Consider the following 24,415-nt stretch of genomic DNA (forward strand, 5'->3'; position numbering starts at 1 on the left):
TTTTGTTCTTTATCTAAACTTCTGACAACTTGGTCCAGTTTTCACGTTTATTACAAAAGCAAAAGGAACCTAATTAGGGGCCTTAATCGTCAAAGCCCAGACTCATCAGAGCAAATACTGGGAGATTTTTTTGGAAAGAGATTTTTCCCTTTTCTATTCAAAAAATGTGTCAATGAATTGGGTAAACAGGACAAGTCCTTTTCTCCCTTTTTGGGGGGAGATATTACATGAAGCCTGAGCCTTGCAAATTGAACCTGGAGAAAATCATTTAAAACCCAGGGTTTACCTTGTCCGTTTGGTTGCTTCAGTGGAATGGTGCATGATGTATTTCCAGCCAGTGTCTTGTCCTAAGAGAATTTTAGTGGCTGCTGGGACTCCTAGCACAAGTACATTGGCCGAAAACTCTGTCCAGGTAGACCCTCTCCTGAAGCAACACCTTTCTAATGCCCCAGTTAGTCAAAGACCTTCCCAAATGGGTCAGGGTGAGACCCAGAGCATAGTGGAAACCCTCTATGATCCTTGCAGAGCCTCCAGAAGGGTGCGGTTTTCCACAGACAGCGACCCATGGGACCTGTGTAGTTTCCTGATGTTGTCTCCGGGTTCAAGATTTGGTTGACTTTTTGCTTTGGATACAAAGGTTTGCTAAAGTGGGAATACCCCAAAGAGTCCAAGGAGAAATATTGGACCAGCTTGTTTCTCTTGTTGTCAGTCTGAAAAAACAAAAAAGAGAGAGAGCCGAAACCCAAACCATGGGAACTATATCTTTTTCATACATCTCCAGAGGCCTCCAGCTCATTTTCATTTGTGACATAAGCCAGGATTTGAACCTGGGTCTCTACAGGTAAAGATTACCCCATTGTATCATACAGTCTCTTCGTCCTACTGCGCCACCTGACAAAGCCCTGGCATTCCTAACACTTCTTTATTGATCGTTGGAGTTTAACAACTAGTCCTAGTAATAATTACTTAACTACTGAATTGGTTAGAAAACAACATTGTCCTGCTCTCCTTTATTTTAAAAAATTGGGAGCAGAGCGGATTGAGAGCATCAGGGGCTTAACACCAATTCAACATTGTAACAGCATAGCCAGTCAATAGCTGTCTGACCCCAGGCTAGGGAATTGAGTGGCCCATATTCGTGGATCAGCAGCCACATGCAATCCAGGTGTGGCTGGAATCAAAGAGCGGGTCCTTAGCCACAGCCACAGTTCAGCAAAAGAACGTGATGAAGCGTCTGCTAGCCGGAGTCTGTTTATGAAAATCTATGGGGTTAGTTCTGATGCCTCAACTTTCCAAGGATCTAATATCAATATTAAAGGGAATTTTCTGACCCTGTCACCCCTGAATTTCAGGTCTCTTTCCTCACTTCACCCTGCAACTTCTCTGCCCACAAAATCCATTCCACCCCCTGAAGAAAATACAGCAGAGCCTCATTAGTTCACACTGAAAATAGACCCGTTGAGAGCTGCGAATTCTGTGCATTAGGACATAAACTAAATAAAAGGCAAGAATAATGCATCCAGGCAGTGACGGTGCTCATTGATTTGGCAAGTGTAGTTTAGTTTTAAATATTTATGATTGATCCTTCATATCTAGGGCAGTGTATTTACTGTGACACTGTTGTAAAAGCAAAGACGTATGCATGAGATGAGACCTCACTGTTCAATCTGTGCTCAGAGACTGCAGGTTATGGGATGTGTGAATTAGCAAGGTTCTGCTGTACATTAAGGCTCCAGGACACTGCAGGGTTCATGGCCGTTGCTGCAGGATATCGTCACGTGCTGTTAGAGCTAGTTCTCTCCAAGATCAAAGTGTTGTGCTGAGCTCCTTTGGGGATTGCTGCTAGAGCTGGCAGGGCATTGCAGGGAATCAGAGCCTGGGTCCCTGGAGGGTGGTCTCCTTGTGCAGTGAATGTGCTCACTTTATGGGTACAGAGGGAAGGGACACCTTGCATTGTTTCTAGTTACCCCCTAAGGTGGTCTCATGAATCATTACTGATGGGCTTCCAAATAATCCTTCACTCCTTCACTGGGGAGACTGCTATGCAGATTGTTGGGGAGAATCTTAAGACGGGAATGCCAGTTATTCATTGCAATGCAAAAAGAGACCAGGCATAGCGGCTTAATGGTGGATTCTCTATACTGCCATGGTGAGAGCCTCGGTTCATCCCCAGGCCTGGTCACCTGTACCATAGGCTGTGAGAGCTGCTCATTCCCTTGGGAGGGGAAAGATAAAAGGGAAGGCTTCACATCACTCTACTACAGTCCCTTTGGTCCAGTTAGGAATGGTGTTCACGGGCTCCGTAGGAGTTCCATCCAGGCCTCCTCTGCCAGAAGGCAATGTGAAAAATATCTGTGAATCTGGCCCTTTGCCTCAGAGATGGGGGATTAGACCTTTCTGCTCTGTTCAGGGTCTAAGATTACATGGCACAGGAGCATGACATCTGCCTCCCCGCTGAGCAATCCTGGGTCCAGTACTGATCACTCATCATCACCCTTTGTTCTCCACCCAGCAGAAAGCGCATTCAGTAGGAGAGTGGAAGGCAAAGTGCAAAACAACTTTGAAGAAACAAACAGCAGCTCCCAAAACTCTAGTGGTAAGTGTGCTCACTCCCTCCTGCCGGTATTTACGATCCCCAGGGCAGGGCAGAAGTTGAATTAACTTGTGATTAAAGTAATTATCTATTTAGCAGGCTCAGTCTGTAAAGTATTCAATTACTCAGTGTTTTCCTCAGCATCACCCCAAGGTTTGTGCCATCCTACAGTCTGTTTGAATTGTGATAAGTGGGTCTACGACTCAAATGCCTTTAAAATTGGAGACAAAGATCCAGACATAGGGGATCTGACTAATGTTGCTGGGGGAAGCCTGAGGTAAAGTAGGCCTAGTTGTTTGTGGGTATACAAGTCAAGTCTCGCTGAAGCCAAGCCATTTTTCACAGAGCAGCTCTATTTGGAGGTTTCAGAGGATTATAAATATAGTGGCACTTTGCACATTACACATCTCAGTGATACTGAATGTGGTAACTTTGTTGTACCTGGAAGCTGTCTCAGAGCTCATTATAAGCTGTCCCACTGGATCAGGGCATCAACTGACAAATGGGGGAGCATGTCGTTATCCCACCTTGCTCTGACCAAATTCTATACACACTTGGGAGGACTCAATTGTATCCTCTTCCTGGAGCTTCCTTCTGTCAGTATCTTAAAACAGCAGCAACAAAGCATAACCCTCAGCCTAGACAGTCGCCCCTAGTTTGACTGTTTGTAGAGCTTTTCCTGCAGGAATTTCTTTCTCCCCCACCCGCTAGTTCCCTCAGAGTGGTATACAGTCCCTCTTATTCTCCGAGATCGGAGCTAAAGTACACACCTGGAGAGACTCATCATAAATATCTCAGCATCTCTATGTAAGGTTCAATAACCTGACAGCATGATAGTCGAAGAAGAGCCCTACATGTTGTGCCAGATCTGAGAATCTGCCATGCTGCTTCAGAATAATAGAAACATCCTTCACAGTTACACTAACTAGAATTGAACAGCTAAAGGATAGAAACCCTCCTGCTTCGGAGATAAGCCAACCACTACCTGCCAGGGGTAAGGAGAAACTTCCTCTTTGGGCATGTTGCAAATTATCCATCACAGGGGTTTAACCTTCCCCTGAAGCAGCCGGTACAGCTCTCTGGACCAGTGTATGAAAAGAGAAATCCCTCCTATGCAGAGGGCTATAGTGAATTGGAGAGAGAGCGAGTTGTTATTGACCTACTGGGTATAATACTATGGGGAACAAACCTGAACAAATGAAGTATTCACTTTATTCTGGGACAGACAAACAAAGGAGTCTGAACTTGTCTCTGTGTCTCAGGCCCTTGTGCTCTCTAGTCCTCCTCCAACAGCTGGGCAGCAGCTCCCACGGGTGCCAAGAAATTGGCAGAGTCCTGGCCCCTCTTCATGTCACTGGTGTCCAGTCTCCTTGACCAGCAAAGCCGGGCAGCTAGAAATGACTGTAAAGTCTTTCAGTTCATATAAAGTGCTGGACTCATCGGCGTGACATGCAGCACTTCTCTGAAGTGGCCCCTTCCTACCTGACAGATCCACTCCCTGAGTCAGATCTCCTGCCTTTAGCACAAAAATATGTAGCTGGGGTTTCAAACAGGTTTACGCCAGTTAGGTGCGCAGCTTTGAAAGCCAATAGGATTTGGGTGCCTAATTCCTCTAGGCACCTGTGGAACCTCCAGCCAGTGTGTATTACTTCGTCATTCGTGTGAGCCCGGCAGAACCCGCTCAGCTATGGGAGCAGGAGCTGAATTATCTTCCTTCCTGTGCACCATCAACAGAACTGTTTTCAAAGTCAATTAAAGACCAATGAGTTATACCTGCGCAAACTCACTGACAGGTGTGCACAGGGGGCTTAATCTGTAGACAGTTGTCACTGAGAGCATGCAGGCTGCAGAAACTTTTAATGCTGGTGAATACACAAGAAAAGGACTCTCAGATTGGGGGGAGGGGCAGCAGGGCTGGCAGTTAGGGGAAAAAAATTATTTGTAAAATGAGCATGTTTGATGTGCAGCCTTAGATAAGCTTGCAGCCCTCTCATGCCTGTTTTATAGCACAGTTACCAACTTTCACGCAGTAAATAAGCACCCCCACTTTCACAATAAGCTAAAAATCAAGCTAATCCCATTTCAAAACAAGCCAATCCCTAAGAACCCCAACGTTCTATGTGACTAGATCCCCCCGGCGTGCAGTCTGGGACTATGGTGGGCTCGCTGTGCACCCCTGACTCTCACCCCTCTTGCCCCTGCTTGCTGAGAGCCGATCAAAAAAAAAGAAGCAACAAGCCAAAAACTAGCCAACAAGCAACACACAAGCCAATTAAACCAAAAACAAGCCCAATTTCTGCATTTTTTTTCGTGGGTTTGGCACATCTGTTTTATAGTCACTTTTCAGGTAGAACTCTACAACACAACTCTCCTACAGCTGGTCACAAGGTGTTCAAAGCTCCCAGGCTACAAACCTGTTCTCTTGGTTTAGAATCATAGAAGATTAGGGTTGGAAGAGACCTCAGGAGGTCATCTAGTCCAACCTCCTGCTCAAAGCAGGACCAACCCCTACTAAATCAGCCCAGCCAGGGCTTTGTCAAGCCAGGCCTTAAAAACCTCAAAGGATGGAGATTCCACCACCTCCCTAGATAACCCAATCCAGTGCTTCATCATCCTCCTAGTGAAATAGTTTTTCATAATATCCAACCTAGACTTCCCGCACTGCAACTTGAGACTATTGCTCCTTGTTCTGTCATCTGCCACCACTGAGAACAGCCGAGCTCCATCCTCTTTGGAACCCCCTTTCAGGTAGTTGAAGGATGCTATCAAATCCCCTCTCACTCTTCTCTTCTGCAGACTAAACAATCGCGGTTCCCTCAGCCTCTCCTCATAAGTCATGTGCCCCAGCCCCCTAATCATTTTCGTTGCCCTCTGCTGGACTCTCTCCAATTTGTCCACATCCTTTCTGTAGTGGGGGCCCCAAAACTGGTCACAATACTCCAGATGTGGCCTCACCAGTGCCGAATAGAGGGGAATAATCACTTCCCTTGATCAATGGCAATGCTCCTACTAATGCAGCCCAATAAGCCGTTGGCCTTCTTGGCAACAAGGGCACACTGTTTACTCATATCCAACTTCACGTCCACTGTAATCCCCAGGTCCTTTTCTGCAGAACTGTTACTTAGCCAGTCAGTCCCCAGCCTGTAGCGGTGCATGGGATTCTTCCTTCCTAAGTGCAGGACTCTGCACTTGTCCTTGTTGAACCTCATCAGATTTCGTTTGGCCCAATCCTCCAATTTGTCTAGGTCACTCTGGACTTTATCCCTACCCTCCAGCATATCTACCTCTCCCCTCAGCTTAGTGTCATCCGCGAACTTGCAGAGGGTGCAATTCATCCCATCATCCAGATCATTAATGAAAATGTTGAACAAAACCGACCCCAGGACCGACCCCGGGGGCACGCCGCTTGATACTGGCTGCCAACTAGACATAAAGCCGTTGATCACTACCCGTTGAGCCCGACGATCTAGCCAGCTTTCTATCCACCTTACAGTCCATTCATCCAGTCCATACTTTTTTAACTTGCTGGCAAGAATACTGTGGGAGACTGTATCAAAAGTTATGCTAAATTCAAGGTATATCACGTCCACCGCTTTCCCCATATCCACAGAGCCAGTTATCTCATTATAGAAGGCAATCAGGTTGGTCAGGCATGACTTGCCCTTGGTGAATCCATGTTGAGTGTTCCCAATCACCTTCCTCTCCTCCAAGTGCTTCAAAATGGATTCCTTGAGGAGCTGCTCTCTGATTTTTCCGGGGACTGAGGTGAGGCTGACTGGTCTATAGTTCCCCGGATTATCCTCCTACTCTTTTTTAAAGATGGGCACTATATTTGCTTTTTTCCAATTGTCCGGGACCTCCCCCGATCATAAGGTGACCAGATGTCTCGATTTTATAGGGACAGTCCCGATTTTTGGGTCTCTCTTATATAGGTTCCTATTACCACCAACCCCATCCCGATTTTTCACACTTGCTATCTGGTCACCCTACCTGATTGCCATGAGTTTTCAAAGATAATGGCCAGTGCCATTAGTTGATGTCAGGAGGGGAAATTAATGTGGAGAACAGAAATCAGCGCAGCAGACAATGCAAAAGAAACACAAAACATGAAAAAAGGGGAAACTGTTCTGGGTAGCATTAGGAAAGTCTGTACTATTGAAAGTGCTTTAAATACTGATGCATTGTTACCCCCTCTTCCAGCCCCTTGAAACAAATCAAATCACTCTCAGGGTTCTGTTGAGTCAGCTTGTATCTGCATTGCAACTTTAGGAACACCTAAAATGAACTAAGAAAGCCCTTCACAAAAATCTTTTCTCTGTGCTTAAACTGGAGTTTTCTCTGGTCTGCTTATCTCTTTACATCATGACAAGCATTGCTGTTGTGTCTCTTTTATTTTAGTAGTTTGTCTGGCAGGCTGCAGGGAGAGTGTCAGCGGGCTAGCCCAAACCAGTGCTTGGACCACAAGAACTGAATGACACCAGTAAGCCTTTCAGGGCCAGCTCTCAGTGTGTTGGTGCCTTAGGTGGAGAAGAAAAGAGAGGATGTTCCTTCTGGGTCAAGAGAGCAAAAAATCCCAGCAGTGTGTGAATTTCAGAAGCCAACTACTGCACCATAAACACCATCTGTGGTGAACTCTGGAACACGGGCTGTCACACAGGCCATGGAGTGAAAGCAATGAAATGTCACCTTGTGACTGTGTCTTTCTTGTTTCATCCCCCCCCTTCCTTCTCTGTATTCTCTCTACTTCTTTCGTCTCCCCCAGTTTCATTCTTTTTCTCTGACCTCCACTCATTGCGTCCTTATGTGCTGTTTCCCATTCTGCCCTCCTCTTTGACTCTTCCAGCCAGCCACCTTTTTCTTTCATTCCTTTGTGCTCCCAGGAATGAGTCCAAACACATATTCTCATTCCTGGTGACTGTCGGCTGTGCAGAATTGCATTAGTGACTCTGAGTGCCAGACAATGCTCTGGTGCCATCTGGATGCCTAGCTGTAGGTGGAGACCCGGTTTGTTAGCAGTTAGTCTCTTACCTTCCTTCCGTTCCTTCTTCCCATACGTGTGGTGGGGGAAATGTGGGAGAAGCGACAGTGTCGTTGATGTGCTGTGCGCGTCACGTGAGCCGCGGATACAAAGCTCTGGAGAGGCAACTGGCACCTTCTCTGGGTAGAGCTCCTGATGCAGCTTTTCCAAGAGGCACTGAAAATTAAAGGCACAGCCCCGGCTGCCAGGGAACGGCTGTGGGAGGGGGGGAGGGAGAGAGAGAAGTGGTGCCCAGAGATGTGCCCTTGGAGGTGAGGAAGAGTCAGGGTGTGACATGGGGGCAGCGGGAATGGTGTGTGTCACGGAGTATGGGGGACTCAGGGCCCTGCACCCCCGGCGTCCTGCGATTCACCATGACTCTCAGCCAGCCAGTAAAGCAGAAGGTTTATTTAGATGACAGGAATGCAGTCCAAGACAGGTCTTACAGGCGCAGACAACAGGACCCCCTCAGTTAGGTTCATCTTGGGGTCCCCGGGCACCCTAGCCCCCTTAGGGGATCAGAGCCCTGTCTGCCTTCCAGCCCAGGTCACTAGCCAGCTTCCAACTCCCTTTGTTCAGTTTCCGGGGCAAAGGTGTCACCTCGCCTCCCCCCCTTCCTGGGTTCTCATGTTACATGCTCAGGTATTCTCCTTCAGTCATTCACCCATCCCCCAATGCAGACCATCCTAGCCACACTCCCCTGTCAGCATTCACAGACCACTTTAAGAACAGTCTCAGTTTGTCACATCGTGTCAGGAATTGAGCTTCGCAGGCTAAGGCAGCACGCTATTCTCTGTTTGTAGTGTAAAAATCTTTCGGGGGACTCAAGGCTGTCAGCTTGAAACTAGCCCAACATTGCGATTTTTGTACCCTGAGAGTGACTGAAAGGTTTCCATGGCGCTTTTAAAGTATTGTCCAGTGGAAACAGCAAAACTCTTCCCTCTGCAGCCCAAACAGCCTGCCCTGAGAGCCTGGAAACGACCTGGACCTTGCTGGCTTTCATCATCTGAGATGAGAGAGGGGCGGAAACGAATCAAACCGCCTGAGGAGTGAGAAGGGAATTGGCTTGTTGGGATTCACTCACCGTTAACCATTTACAGGCCAGTTCGGAGCTAGGGCTCGGCCACGCCTGAGAAGGAGCCTGATGTGTGTTGTTCATTCATTTCAAACTGGTTTTTACATCCTTAAAACCTTCCTTTTGAGAATTCTCAGGGCCCAAAAATTGTTTGTGATCAACCTCCTGTAACTGGAACAGTGCGCTGTGTTCGGTCATTTGGACCTGTGAGGGGAAGAGAGGGAGGAAGAGAGCGACCATCAGGCAATCACAATGCATTTACCATGTGTTTGATAGCACAGATGCACACACCAAAGGGGGGGCACTGGACTGGGACTCAGGAGACCTAGGTTCCCAGGTCCACTGCTGACCTGTTGGGTGACCTTGGACAAGTCATTCCCCCTCTTTGGCTCTCCTGTTTCTTTTCCCGTCCTTTGTGTTGTCTAGTTAGACAAGCTCCTTGGGGAAGTGCCCAATCAAATGCAGTCTTGATCTTGCTTGGGGCTGGTAGGCTCCTCCATAATACCAATAATAACACCATCACCCAGCAGCGCAGGTGGGCATGGAAGCCATCCAGGATGTATGAACGCTGTGCCACTTCTGAAGAGGAAACCAAGGCTCTGTACTTGGTCCTGGCCCCAGAGATCCCCTACCCCACAGTCCAGCCAGGATGGAGGCCCCAGCATGGCAGCATCAGCAGCTCTCTGATTTCCCAGGCGAATAGAAGCAGCTGGTTGCTTTGGGGCTGCTCTCAGCATGACCAGGCTACAGGGGACCCCGAGTGGATGGATGCTCTGACTGTTCAGCCTTCCCATGCAGCAGGCTGTGCTGGGAATGGCTGTGCTTGGTGGGGATGACATGAGGGAAGTGTGATGCTGAGACACAGGAGCATTGTGAAGTTTACACCGTATAAGTGTATAAACAGTGAGGGGGTTTAGTCATTGGAACACACTCCCAAGGGACGTGGTGGCTTCTCCCTCTCTTCCTGTCTTCGAGACCAGGTGCCTTTCTGTTCTGGAAGGTGCTTTAGTCAGACCCAAGTTATTGGGCTCAATACAGGGGTAACTGGGTGAAATGTAAAGGCTTGTGTTACACAGGGCTCAGACGAGAGGATCTAATTGTCCCTTGTGACCTTACACTCAGTGAATCCATGAACAGGGAGGTGTATCTAAAGAGTGGCCCGTAGTATGTTGCAGACAGTGGTGTTTTCTGCAAGATCCAGCCCGTATATCCAGAGGCGATACCGTGCTGCTAGGGTGTGGGAAGGAACGGTTGGAAAGCAGAGGAGCTCGGATTTGAGTTTGGCCCTGGGAGCATGACAGGGTGAGGCCACGTAGAATGATGTTGGATCGAACTCCTTTGGCTCTGCTACCCTCCTGGGCCAGATTAGCTGCTGGGTGGAGTGCAAAGTTTTCATTTTGACCTACAAAAGGCTTACTGACCCTTAGGGCAGTGTTTCCCAAAGGTGGGGCCGGACAAGGGTCTAGATGGGTTGTCTGTCATTTCCCGGGCCCCTACGTGTGCCCCAGAAGCTCTCCCACCGCCCTCCCTGTTCTCACTTCTCTGGGCTAGGGCAGCAGGCAGCAGTGTGGGGGGCAGCATTCAGGCAGGAGCAGCATGAAGGAAGTGGCTGGAGCCAGTGAGTGGGCAGTCAGCTTCCTGGAAGCAGGAGGGTGCAGGACTGGGAGAGCCAAGCAGGGGGCTTGGGATGGAGTTGGGGAGGGGAGGGAAAGGGAGAGGGGTCAGGGAGGTGGAGTTAATACAAATTCAATATTGCTGTTGCACAGTTACAGGATTTTTTTAAAAGTAACCATTTCTGTCTGTGTGTGTGTGTGTACATACAGTGTGTGCGTAATGTCTGTCCTTCTCCAAGGCTCTGTAGGACCAGTCTAGAAGCCAGTGGAGAGTCTTCTCCATTGACTGCAATGGACAGCCTTTGTGCATCATCAAGTAATAGAAATGCTTTAAACAGTCAGCAGTACTCTGTACCGTATGCTGCACTGTGTATTGCATCCATCCATACCCTCCCCATAGTGCTACCAATCCATCCATCTATCCATTGTCAACTGACCTTGGCCCCCTGCAGATCAAAGCCCTCTTTGGCATGGCATGTCTTTATCATGTTAAAATAGTTAGCAGGAAACTTGCCGTGCTTGGCCAGTGAGGTTTGACAAGAAAGGCTCACGTCTAGCTCCCCAAGGCTGCACCCCTCAGGGATTGCACCCCTGAGAGCGTCATGCACTGATGCAGCGATTTACAGTTTTCTGAACGTGGGACAGAGGCCAGTTCACAAACTCTTTTGAATGACTGAATTAACACTGAAATGGATTCTTCTCCCTCCACAGGCTCAACACGCAGAGGTTCCCCACTAGTGGCAGTACTGCCAAGCCTGCAGCTGTAGCAGGCTGCCACGGATAGCTTGAAATGTCCAATGCTCATGCACCGGGATGCGGAGTACAAGCTGCTTTAGGTCGACTGAGAGCTAGTTGGGAATTCGGGATGTCTGCTCTTTTTTATCACAGCCAGGTCTTGAGGGGAGGGGAAAGCATGCAAGATGCCCCGTGTCATAGGGAACTTCCATCCAGTATTCCCATGAGCCCCCACAAACATACACTAGTTTTGGATACAAGACTTGTTACCTACCCAAGTGCTTCCTCCAAGTGTAATTTAACTCTGCTCCCGCTTCCCTGAGCCCGAGAGGCCTAGGAGTTTGGAGAAAGAGTTGGAGGAAGATGCACACTGAATCTTGGGGTTTGCAGCCAGGGTCTCCCAGTCAAAAGGACTTGTAAGGGGCCCCAGGTTTTCTTGTGCTGGCACTGACCACTGTTGTCTAGCCCCATTACTGTATAGCTAGCATTACAGTGTATCTTCAAAAACTGCGAACATTTCAAAATAGGAATTCCTCAGACTTCGAAAGAACCAGATCCTCAGTCCAGGGAAGCTTGCTGAGACAAAATAGAGTGCTGTACATGTAATAATTTCCTGACTCTGGAGGTATGGTAGAGGAGTAAGGATAAATGAACTGAAGAGGATGCAACAAGGTCTCTGCCAGTCTCAATGTTTAAATCTCTTTCTTTTTTGCAGAAACCGCAAGTCCCCTGATTTCAAATCCTTTCCCGCTTTTACAAAGTAAGTGTGATGGATGTTTGTGGTGCTGTCTCCACCCAGCCTTGGTGGTTGTCCTGTCCTGTTAGCATTTTTCATGAATAATTGTTTTTTATTACTGGTCTGTGTGCCAAAATATAAAAAGCATCACTTCTGTCTGTGGTTCTTAAGGGTTTGCATGAGATAGACACGAACCAGGGTTGTGAGGGGACAGTCAGTGCTGTATGTGGCTGCTGTGTCATTTTGGATTACTTCCAACCTTTGAGTGTCAGGTTTTATCAAACACGGCAAAAACACATGTTCTACTAGACCAAGGCTTGAAGTTTAAAAATGAACCCATTTTTGAGTTACATGTATATACAGGAAAATGTCTCTTAATGGCTCGGCACATTGAGCGCTTAGTGATGTAAGAATGGGCATTGTGCCACTGGCCGACTCTTTGGTAATGGGTCAGTATTTAATATACAGGGATTTGGGTTGCTCAGTTTTTAACCTTGACTCTTAGGAGTGGTGAAGCCGGATATTCCCGAATAGACAGCAGCATTTCATCCACATGCGTGATTAAGGTACATTCAGTCATTCCTGCACCCCATGTGCACACACACAATCTTTTCCGTAGATTTTAGCATGCACTTGACCAAGCATGCCCGAATTTTAAGGCGTTGGTTGATAAGGAGCCTGCCTGGTCTCTCTGCTTGTCTGGAATGCTCTGGTTCAGTTGCAGATAAGTAAAACGAAAGACCTGGCATTTTTACATGGCTAGAATTTAGACCTACAGTCCTTCAAAGCACAATTTGTCTCATTGTTTCCACTTGATCTGAACTCTGCAACCAGAGAGAGAACGAAATAGAGGGTTGACCCTTGAGAGGATTGTGTTGTCCTATGACGATCCATAATCCATATCTCGTTGGGATTATGTAGAGTAGCAGATAGCAAGCAATTGGGCTACTATTTAGCTGAGCCTGTCTTTGGGACCTCTGATTTTGGAGAGTCTATAAGTAGGCAAAAACTAGTTTTCATTTTAAAAGCTTTAAGCAGCTGAGATATATTTGAATGTGCAGGCAGCTTGCTAGGGCTGGACATTTGTTGTGGTAACATTTCCCTAAGAGCCACAGGACATTCTTTCTGTTTCACTCTCTCTCACTCCCAGTCTCAAAGGTAGAAGATGAGCACTGAGGGTCATTTTAGGCGAATGCAGGCTGCTTCCTGGCCATCAGCCGAGGCAGCTCTTGTAGTGAGTAGCCAATGTGAATTCTGGCTGTAAGGCTGGGGAGAGAAGGGCAGTGCATTGAGAGGTGGTGTGGTCTGGTGAACCGATCTCTCAAGCTCATTCTTATTTTATTCTAAATGAGTAAGTAGCCCAGGAGTGGGGAAAGGAGAGATTTGAAGAAGACTTTCGCACGAGTAGCAGGGCCAGCGAGGTCGTTGCAGGCCTAAGGGGCAATGTGCGAGGCAGTATTTGAAGGACCCAAAGGGAGCGTGAAGATGAGTGGGGTTGGTGAGAACATGGCACAGGCGGAGGAATAGCAAGAGGGGAGGAATGATTGGTAGACAGGACAGAGCTGGACCCAGGAAGGTGAGGTGGGCAGTTGGTATTGGAGGTGTATGGAGAAGCAAAGCAGGGGGAGGATTCTGAAGGTCAGCGCAGTGAGAGGTGATTTTGATTCCACAGGGAGCAAAGATGCTAAATTGTTTCCCCCAGTTTAAGGCAGGGTAAGGGGAGAATGTTGATGCCTACCTCACTGCTTTGCAAAGGCTTGTGATCCGTCCCCCTGCAGATTGGCTGTATTTTCTAATCCCTTCGCAGGCCGGGGGAGAGCCATAGAGACCAGCAGCCAAATGGATGGGACAGACTGAGGATTATGAACAATTTCAATCTGAACTGACTCCAGAGGCTGATAGGAAAAGATTTTAAGGGGGTTAAATGATTAAGGGGTTGATTTATATGGAGGTGGTGATGCAGCCGAGAGTTTACCTAGGCAAATGGAGCAAAGCTTGGGGTTTGTAACAGTGTCACGATTTGTGTTCACATTTCCTTAAGATGTGGTTAGTGGATAAGTAGCCAAGAGACCTCCATGCCACAGGGCAGCTGGCTGATGAGTATGTGGGTATCAGGTCTAGTTATCAGAGGAAACACAAGGGGAAATGGCCCATACATGGGACCCCAGAGTGGGTGTTCCCCAGATACGGGGAACAGGTAAAGCCACTCAGGGGAGAGGACTTACTGCAGCAAGGGAAAGGACGCCTGAGCGGGGCCCCTGGGTGAGTGGGAAGAAGCGGTGCCATGTATGTAACAGACTGGGTCATATGGCCTGGAATTGCCCAGTCTCTAACCACTAGAATAGTTAGTGTAGGTGACAAGTCCTCGTCCGTGCTGATCCACAGAGGCTCTGAGTGGTCACAGACGCCAGCTATGGAGCCTTGGCCCATTAGCTGGTGCTGTAGCCGTTCATGCTTTTTAGCTCTGGAGGGTCCCCGTGTGTCGACCAAGAAAACGGCTGTTTCACACGTCCACTCAGGAGGAGCATGGCCCCAGAGGCATCCTGCATCTCAGACCTGTGGAGTTCACTGTATGACTCCCCCTCAGGAGGGAGGGAGTTACACAGCCGACTCCTCTGGAGCATACGATGCACGTTTAAGCCACAGTCCAGCTCGGCTACATGGTCAAGCTCAGGGGCAGAGGGAGACAAACGGCTCAGCTCACTCACAGGAGCTGCAGGCAGCCTTTGTAAATGGAAATGAGTAGTTGGGAGAATGAGGGGCTCTTCCCTCCCTCACCCCCCGCCCCGGCCAGGGAACAGAGATGGGAAGCTTAGAAGCCCTCCCAGGTGTCTGTGAGAATGCACATGGGCTTGGGTTGGCGTGGGGGGGGATTCTGCCCTATTCCCCACACAGTGTGTGAACCAAGCTGGCTTCGGTGCAAGGACTCTGAGGCCAGTTGGAATGGCTAGGAAAGCAAGTCCGCTGCCACCCCTTATCGTGGAAACTGGGGTGTCTCCACAATAGAGCCTGACACGCAACCATCCTGGAGATGGGGTAGAGTGAGGAACTGGTTTCTGGAGAGAGAACGAAGGATTGTCACTCAAAAGGGATATGGTTTCCTCATACCCACGTAGCCTAGCATGGGGGACCGACACCCTGAGAAGGCATGCCAGAGGTGGGGGCCCCACCTGACAATGGGGAACCAGAGCCCAGGAGTTACTGCTTGGTTAACACCAGCTTTGCAGGGGGCCAGGCCTGTCTTGATCACAGGGGTGCTGCCTAGAAACCCTAGAGTAAAGCCATGGTGAGTGGCACTGTAGGGGATGAGGGCTTACTGCCTGCCTGATGCCCCAGCAGACAATCAGAGGAGAAAGTGGTAGGGTCAGGTCCCAGCTTCAACCCAGAAGTTCTGTGGTAATGGGGGCATGTGAGAGCATGTGAAATCTTCCCATATGTACTGTGACAAAGTTCCTCCTCTATCTTGGTGGGTCCTGCGCTTATTGGCGGATTTTCTTGCCTCAGAGATTCACCATGTGGGTTGGGGAACAGCCCAGAGACCTTCCCCTCTGGAAGAACCCACAGTCCAGGTCAATTGGGAGGTTTGGGGGGAACCCAGGCCCGCCCTCTACTCCGGGTTCCAACCCAGGGCCCTGTGGACTGCAGCTGTCTATAGTGCCTCCTGTAACAGCTGCATGACAGCTACAACTCCCTGGGCTACTTCCCCATGGCCTCCTCCAAACACCTTCCTTATTCTCACCACAGGATCTTCCTCCTGGTGTCTGATAACGCTTGTGCTCCTCAGTCCTCCAGCAGCACACCCTCTCAGCTCCTCACACTCGCACCACAAACTGAAGTGAGCTCCTTTTTAAAACCCAGGTGCCCTGATTAGCCTGTCTTAATTGATTCTAGCAGTTTCTTCTTAATTGGCTCCAGGTGTCCTAATTAGCCTGCCTGCCTTAACTGGTTCTAGCAGGTTCCTGATTACTCTAGTGCAGCCCCTGCTCTGGTCACTCAGGGAACAGAAAACTACTCATCCAGTGACCAGTATATTTGCCCTCTACCAGACTCCTGTACCCCACTGGTCTGGGTCTGTCACAGTACCCATCCAGTTTGGTCAAAGGGGGTGATAGCAGATGCTGGCACCATTCAGCTTCGATGCGGGGAGATGTGTGACATATTTGGAGCTGCTCTGTAATAACTTCTGAGTATTGTATTCTGACATGGTTATGAGTGGATGAATATGCTGGTATAGTTTAATAGGGGGCTGTTCAGAAAAACAAAGAGGAAGGAAAAGAATGACTCAGCATAAGGCTCGAGAACACAGGAGATCGCAAGAACTGTGGCAAGTTGAAAAAAGAACATCCTCGAGAGGGGTGTATTATTCAGGGGAACAAAATTGAGATTCAGGGACCAAGTAGGCGTGTCTGAAGAAGTGGACATTACGCCTATAGGCAAGATAGAAATGTGTGCAGACTGCTGACTGTTTTCAAATCCTTCTTTTCTAATTGCTTTGTTCCAAGTGCAAAATAAGGAATCCTCTGGTTTAAGAAGGCTGTCAACACTGCTCTCAGACTCCGGAAGGGAATACGCCCAGGCGCTCTAACTCAAACAGATCTGCTGGGAAAAGAACGGTTGCTATACAGGGTATTGTAGCCCAGGGCCCAGTCTAGGAGTGGGAGAATCACAGAATTCCAGCCCAGGAGAGGTAAAGGCACAAAGCCTGGTACTTGAGGGGGTGCATTCGGAGGGGACAGAGAGGAGGGAACAAGAGGTTCACCTAGCACTGTGACCATGACGGGGGTATTTTGGGTAGTCTGGAGGGGTGTAAGGCAAGTGCCAGGTAGGTCACAGAGGTTTCACTAGCCTAGGCAAGAGTCCAGGGCATGACATTTCTGTAGCAGGGCAGAAAGGAAAGACTTCAGAGATGTCTGGGAGGAGATCAACGGGAGAGGAGTCAAGAATGATACCCGGGGGTGGGCCATTCCCAGCAGAGATGGTGAAACAATCTCCTCTGATGGGGAGGTGAGGAATTGAGAGATAGCTGGACAGCACTTGGAATCCAAAGGACAGCATGAAGGGTGGGGAGTGGAGAGAGACTAGCAAAGGAACAGAGTTCAAGAGAAATGGGTAGACAACAAAGGGAAGGGATAACTAGGAGAAAGAAGATGCTTTTTAAAAATAGAAAATTTGAGAATTTAAAAAGCGAAATGACAGGGAAAAAAGAAAATATGTGTGGAGTCTAGTGGGATGAGATGAGTTTGGAAGGAAAGATGAAGAGGATAAAGAATTGAAGGAAATAATCAAGAAGAGAAGCATGCAGCTTTAGGGTACTGGATTTAGTGTAATTGATTTATGCTCTTTTATTTTGCTGTACTTCCCAGAAAGATGTCCTGTATCTCTGAGTTTGGGGTAGAGGAGAGGGATGGGGTTTTTGAGTGTTTATGTTCAGGATCCTGTAGAATTCTGCAGAACTTGCCACAGTATTTACCCCTTGATACAGAATTGAGCAGCTGAATTTCAACTTTTTAAATTTTATACTTTTTTAAAAGTGAAGAAAACTTTCAAAATATGAACCAAATAGAAATTAATGCAGTGCTGTCTTCCTGAGTCTGTCGGCAGCCTGAAACAGACTCTGAGCGTTGTGAATTGCCCCATTCATGTTAATCATATTGACTCTGAAACCTAGTGATAGTTTACTAGTTGCCATTGTTAACTATTTCACTGCTGATCATTTTACTAGAAACTTCCAGTCTGTATGTCTGTCCCACATTCCCAAACAGCTTCCCACTCCACCTCAAGTGCCAAAACCCTTGTGTTCAGTTGCCAAAGCCTCCTGCTTTCCCCTAACAACCATTTTGATTTAGTTATAAGATTTCCAAACTTCCACACCATCATGAGAATGTGGCAGTAGCATAAAGGGAATAATGTCAAATTAAATGAAGTGCTGAGCGGAGCTGGAACAGCCTCAGTGTTCCCCTCATTTCAATTGGACAGATGCTCGTATAGATTCTGTCTGTTGTTTCGCTGAAGTGTGTTTAATCCCTACGGTTGTTTTCCGATGCCTCAGCTTCCTAGGTTTCTGTGCAGGGGGCCTTGTTGGTTTCCCCCCTCCCACTGTATGCAGCTCTGTTCTAGTTTCTGTTCTTCACTATCTGAGAGGGACGACTGCAGGGTTGTAGCCAAGTTAGTTATGCCTGGAAAGTGAGTGTTCTGGACCTTTTGAGATGCTTGCTAATTCCTTTGTGCGTATGTGATTTGCAATGGTATTTCTCAGGAATAGAATGTAAGATCGTATTTTTCCCTACACGTGTAGATAAACATTGGTAGTATATTTTAGCACTGAGTATTACTCTGTGTATGCCCGAGAGAGTCCATAAGAGTCATTTATATGCAGAGTATACATTCTGTATCCAAACTACTGTTGTGAAGTGTAACACCACAGACTAATGGTGCAGATGTGCTGGCATAGATGAAGATGCAGAATTAAATTGCCATACTGATAACATTGCTATACATGGTGTCCTGATAGCACATCTTGTGATCAATGCACGACGACTAATACTATTATTAAAACTAAGCAACGGAAAATATACTTGTATGTCAGCTCAGTAAAAAATTAAGTTTTCAATTTACTTCTCCTTGTCAGATTGGAACTAAACTAGCATTCAGCTCATTAGTGGTCCAAGTGTGAGTCTGTACACACATTCCTACTGACTAAAGACTTAGTTTTAACAGCATTTCCATCTCTCTGCTCTGACTGGCAGATTAGCTGTGATGCTCTGCTCAGGCCCCTGGCGCAGCTCCGTTTGCTTTGCTGCACTCCTGCTCAGACCCTCAGCACCCTCAGTGCTGCTGTGCCACTGCCCAGGGCAACCAGCCCACTTTGGTCTGAGCTTGACTGGTGGCCAGAAAGCTGCTTGCCCACACAACACTCCTACTTGTGCCAGCTTCTGGGTAGCAGGATTTCTCACTGCCTGATGCCCTGCTGGGGGTGCCAAGCTCAGAGCTCCACCCCCTCAGAGCTCTGCCTTTCCCTCTGGCCTCGTCTTGCTCAGGAAAGGAGGCAGAGGCTGGAAATGACAGAACTGCTTCTAAAATTAAATTCAGTTAAAGACAAAAAAGACTAGAAAGGAACTAAAAAGAGACCAAGTCTCCAGAAGCGGTGGGTTACGGAACTGGGTATTTTGTCAATGTGTACCCGTACTAAAGCCCCAATCTTGCAGACATTTCGCATATGCTTAACTTCAGTAGTAGTCCCGCTGACTCCTAGGGGACTTCTCACGGGAGTAAAGTTAAGCACAGGCATCAGTGTGTGCAGATTTAGAGCCTATCAGGGCCTTTTACCGAACTATGGGCTCAATTCTGCAAACCCTTATTCACATGCCTGTAAAGTGAGCAGCTCTTCTGACTAATGGTTTGCTGGCTTGGGCTCTCAGGCACAATAGAGTTCCATTGTGAAATGTGCATATGTGCTATTTCTCCGCACGCTCCGTGTGACTCTTCTGACCTGATCTCTCCCACACAGAACCTTACACCTGTGGAGCTTGTGGAATCCAGTTTCAGTTTTATAACAATCTGCTGGAGCACATGCAGTCTCATGCAGGTAAGCCAGGCACTTCTGATTTATTTTTAAAGACTTCAGATAAAGCAGAGAATTAAATTCTGCACTGATTCCTCACACTGACCCAGTTGTGTGTCCATAGAGCTTCATAGATTCATAGATTCATAGATTCTAGGACTGGAAGGGACCTCGAGAGGTCATCGAGTCCAGTCCCCTGCCCGCATGGCAGGACCAAATACTATCTAGACCATCCCTGATAGACATTTATCTAACCTACTCTTAAATATCTCCAGAGATGGAGATTCCACAACCTCCCTAGGCAATTTATTCCAGTGTTTAACCACCCTGACAGTTAGGAACTTTTTCCTAATGTCCAACCTAGACCTCCCTTGCTGCAGTTTAAGCCCATTGCTTCTTGTTCTATCCTCAGAGGCTAAGGTGAACAAGTTTTCTCCCTCCTCCTTATGACACCCTTTTAGATACCTGAAAACTGCTATCATGTCCCCTCTCAGTCTTCTCTTTTCCAAACTAAACAAATCCAATTCTTTCAGCCTTGCTTCATAGGTCATGTTCTCAAGACCTTTAATCATTCTTGTTGCTCTTCTCTGGACCCTTTCCAATTTCTCCACATCTTTCTTGAAATGCGGTGCCCAGAACTGGACACAATACTCCAGCTGAGGCCTAACCAGAGCAGAGTAGAGCGGAAGAATGACTTCTCGTGTCTTGCTCACAACACACCTGTTAATACATCCCAGAATCACGTTTGCTTTTTTTGCAACAGCATCACACTGTTGACTCATATTTAGCTTGTGGTCCACTATAACCCCTAGATCCCTTTCTGCCGTACTCCTTCCTAGACAGTCTCTTCCCATTCTGTATGTGTGAAACTGATTTTTTCTTCCTAAGTGGAGCACTTTGCATTTGTCTTTGTTAAACTTCATCCTGTTTAACTCAGACCATTTCTCCAATTTGTCCAGATCATTTTGAATTATGACCCTGTCCTCCAAAGCAGTTGCAATCCCTCCCAGTTTGGTATCATCCGCAAACTTAATAATCGTACTTTCTATACCAATATCTAAGTCGTTAATGAAGATATTGAACAGAGCCGGTCCCAAAACAGACCCCTGCGGAACCCCACTCGTTATGCCTTTCCAGCAGGATTGGGAACCATTAATAACAACTCTCTGAGTACGGTTATCCAGCCAGTTATGCACCCACCTTATAGTAGCCCCATCTAAATTGTATTTGCCTAGTTTGTCGATAAGAATATCATGCGAGACCGTATCAAATGCCTTACTAAAGTCTAGGTATACCACATCCACAGCTTCTCCCTTATCCACAAGACTCGTTATCCTATCGAAGAAAGCTATCAGATTGGTTTGACATGATTTGTTCTTTACAAATCCATGCTGGCTGTTCCCTATCACCTTACCACCTTCCAAGTGTTTGCAGATGATTTCCTTAATTACTTGCTCCATTATCTTCCCTGGCACAGAAGTTAAACTAACTGGTCTGTAGTTTCCTGGGTTGTTTTTATTTCCCTTTTTATAGATGGGCACTATATTTGCCCTTTTCCAGTCTTCTGGAATCTCTCCCGTCTCCCATGATTTTCCAAAGATAATAGCTAGAGGCTCAGATACCTCCTCTATTAGCTCCTTGAGTATTCTAGGATGCATTTCATCAGGCCCTGGTGACTTGCAGGCATCTAACTTTTCTAAGTGATTTTTAACTTGTTCTTTTTTTATTTTATCTGCTAAACCTACCCCCTTCCCATTAGCATTCACTAGGATAGGCATTCCTTCAGACTTCTCGGTGAAGACCGAAACAAAGAAGTCATTAAGCATCTCTGCCATTTCCAAGTTTCCTGTTACTGTTTCTCCCTCTTCACTAAGCAGTGGGCGTACCCTGTCTTTGGTCTTCCTCTTGCTTCTAATGTATTGATAAAAAGTCTTCTTGTTCCCTTTTATTCCCTTAGCTAGTTTGAGCTCATTTTGTGCCTTTGCCTTTCTAATCTTGCCCCTGCATTCCTGTGTTGTTTGCCTATATTCATCCTTTGTAATCTGTCCTAGTTTCCATTTTTTATATGACTCCTTTTTATTTTTGAGATCATGCAAGATCTCGTGGTTAAGCCAAGGTGGTCTTTTGCCACATTTTCTATCTTTCCTAACCAGCGGAATAGCTTGCTTTTGGGCCCTTAATAGTGTCCCTTTGAAAAACTGCCAGCTCTCCTCAGTTGTTTTTCCCCTCAGTCTTGATTCCCATGGGACCTTACCTATCAGCTCTCTGAGCTTACCAAAATCCGCCTTCCTGAAATCCATTGTCTCTATTTTGCTGTTCTCCCTTCTACCCTTCCTTAGAATTGCAAACTCTATGATTTCATGATCACTTTCACCCAAGCTGCCTTCTACTTTCAAATTCTCAACGAGTTCCTCCCTATTTGTTAAAATCAAGTCTAGAACAGCTTCACCCCTAGTAGCTTTTTCAACCTTCTGAAATAAAAAGTTGTCTGCAATGCAGTCCAAGAATTTGTTGGATAGTCTGTGCCCCGCTGTGTTATTTTCCCAACATATATCCGGATAGTTGAAGTCCCCCATCACCACCAAATCTTGGGCTTTGGATGATTTTGTTAGTTGTTTAAAAAAAGCCTCATCCACCTCTTCCACCTGGTTAGGTGGCCTGTAGTAGACTCCTAGCATGACATCACCCTTGTTTTTTACCCCTTTTAGCCTAACCCAGAGACTCTCAACACTTCTGTCTCCTATGTCCATCTCTACCTCAGTCCAAGTGTGTACATTTTTAATATATAAGGCAACACCTCCTCCCTTTTTCCCCTGTCTATCCTTCCTGAGCAAGCTGTATCCATCCACACCAACATTCCAATCATGTGTATTATCCCACCAAGTTTCAGTGATGCCAACAATGTCATAGTTGTATTTATTTATTAGCACTTCCAGTTCTTCCTGCTTATTACCCATACTTCTCGCATTTGTATATAGGCATCTAAGATACTGGTTTGATCTTTCCTCCCGGTTTTGTCCTGACCCTCCTTTCTCTCTGCCAATATAGCCCACACTCCCTCTCGTCTCCGACCCATCTCCCAGGTCTCCATGTTCCCCACTTACCTGCGGGCTTTGCTCACCTGTCCCCGTCGAACCTAGTTTAAAGCCCTCCTCACTAGGTTAGCCAGTCTGTGTCCAAATAGGGTCTTTCCCCTCCTCGAAAGGTGAACACCATCTCTGCCTAGCAGTCCTTCCTCAAATAGCATCCCGTGGTCTAGGAAGCCAAAGCCCTCCTGGCGACACCATCTTCGCAGCCAGGCATTCACCTCCATGATGCATCTGTCTCTGCCCGGGCCCCTACCTTTGACAGGAAGAATCGAAGAGAATACCACCTGCGCTCCAAACTCCTTCACCCGTACTCCCAGAGCCCTGTAGTCACTCTTGATCCGCTCAGTGTCACACCGCGCAGTATCATTTGTGCCCACATGGATGAGTAGCATGGGGTAGTAGTCAGAGGGCTGGATAATCCTCGACAATGCCTCCGTAACGTCTCGGATACGGGCTCCCGGCAGGCAGCATACCTCCCGAGATGAAATGTCAGGGCGACAGATGGGCGCCTCCGTCCCCCTCAGCAGAGAGTCTCCGACCACCACTACCCTACGTTTCCTATTCGCAGTGGTGGCAGCAGACCTCCCAGCCTTAGGGGTACGAGGCTTCTCCTCCTTTACTGTAGGGGGTGATGCCTTCTTTCCTGTATCAAGAAGAGCATAACGGTTACCTATTACCACAGCGGGAGGGTTCGGAGCAGGGGTGGAGCACTGCCTGCTGCCAGAAGTAACCAGCTGCCAGTGTCCACCCTGAGCCATCTCCTCCTCCACCAGTGGTGTATCAGCAGTCCTGTGTACTGGGACAGCTACCTCAGCTGTCTCCACATGGACACTGTCCAGGAATTGCTCGTGGATTCGGATGCTCCTCAACCTAGCCACCTCCTCCTGTAGCTCTCCCACCTGCTGCCTGAGAGATTCCACCAGCAGGCACCTTTCACATTGGATGGTCCCCTCAGCCTGGATATCAGTAAGTGGAAATTGCAAGTTACAGTCTCTGCAAAACCACACCAGGATCTGGGTAGAAGCATCCATGCTCAGGCGCTCTGTCTGGCTACAGGCGCAGGTGGAGGAGACAGAAGCAGTGCTGGCACAGGTGTTGCGGGTCTTCCTAACCATCGTAAGCCTCCCTCTGTCAAACTCCCGTCTGCAGCCCCTTGTCCGCTGAAAGGGTTGTTTAAGCAAGAAGTTTAAAGTTTTAAGGGGAATAAAGGGAAAACAGATAGAACCGGCAAGGGACCCTCGCCCCTTCCCACTCCCCTTCCAAACTCCCTTGCGAAACTCCCTGTTAGCAGCCCCTGTTCGCACTTTCCAGTGTGCCAGTAATTCTACCTCTTATCTGCAGAAAAAACCTAGAGACCAGGGAGCACAAGGCAGTGGCTACAGGAGTGCCGGACTCTCCGATGTCTGGTTGTGTTTGTATCTGAGGTCACTTTTCAAAGGAAGATTGAAAGCATGCATGGCATTTGTGCAGAGCATATCAAATTAAATCGCTCCTGTCTCATTTATCCCTACAATATCCAGGTACTAATCAGTCTCCTCTCCTATTGGGGTCAAAATTCTCTGGGCAGATGAAATCCCTTGTCCCCTCGAGGTAGTTATCCTAAAACTGAGAGACGGCTCTTGTCCTACAGATCCTGTCACATGTTTGTATTGACTAGAGCTCTGTGGGGAATGGAAAGTCCATTTCACGAAGGCTTTCACGATTTCCAGGTTTAACTTCATTCCTATAGAAACAAACCGTGAAATTTCTACATTCTCCATGAAAAACAATTCTAGGAAAAAATCCGTTTGGGGTCAATAGAACTGTTTGAAAAAATCAAAAAGGGACATTTTGACATTGTCCAAATTTTCCCCCCCCAAAACTAAACTTGGGTGAAATTGACACGCTTTCACGAAGTGTTCCACCTTTGAAACTGCATTCTCCCACAGAAAAGCCTTTCTACGTTTTTCGACCAGTTCTAGTATTTACCTTGTGTGTTTGCACTGGGAGAATCTCC

The 24,415-nt window shown here is 47.5% G+C and overlaps 1 protein-coding gene across 4 annotated transcripts in view; it reads left to right on the top strand.

The window, feature by feature from the left end:
• Positions 1-24,415, top strand: part of ZNF618 (zinc finger protein 618) — a 99,828-nt gene that overhangs the window by 69,439 nt on the left and 5,974 nt on the right. For 3 of the 4 annotated variants that reach the window (XM_024216562.3, XM_024216564.3, XM_024216566.3), the window contains 3 exons: positions 2,516-2,596; positions 11,749-11,793; positions 19,277-19,354. In XM_024216562.3, the coding sequence (XP_024072330.1) occupies positions 2,516-2,596; positions 11,749-11,793; positions 19,277-19,354 (204 nt within the window). Of the gene's footprint in view, positions 1-2,512; positions 2,597-11,748; positions 11,794-19,276; positions 19,355-24,415 lie in introns of all 4 variants that reach the window. The other variant, XM_024216563.3, reaches the window with a different exon arrangement.

Source organism: Terrapene carolina, unplaced genomic scaffold (genome assembly GCF_002925995.2).
Source record: "Terrapene carolina triunguis isolate 2854851 unplaced genomic scaffold, T_m_triunguis-2.0 Scaffold449, whole genome shotgun sequence".
Taxonomy (NCBI): Eukaryota; Metazoa; Chordata; order Testudines; family Emydidae; genus Terrapene; species Terrapene triunguis.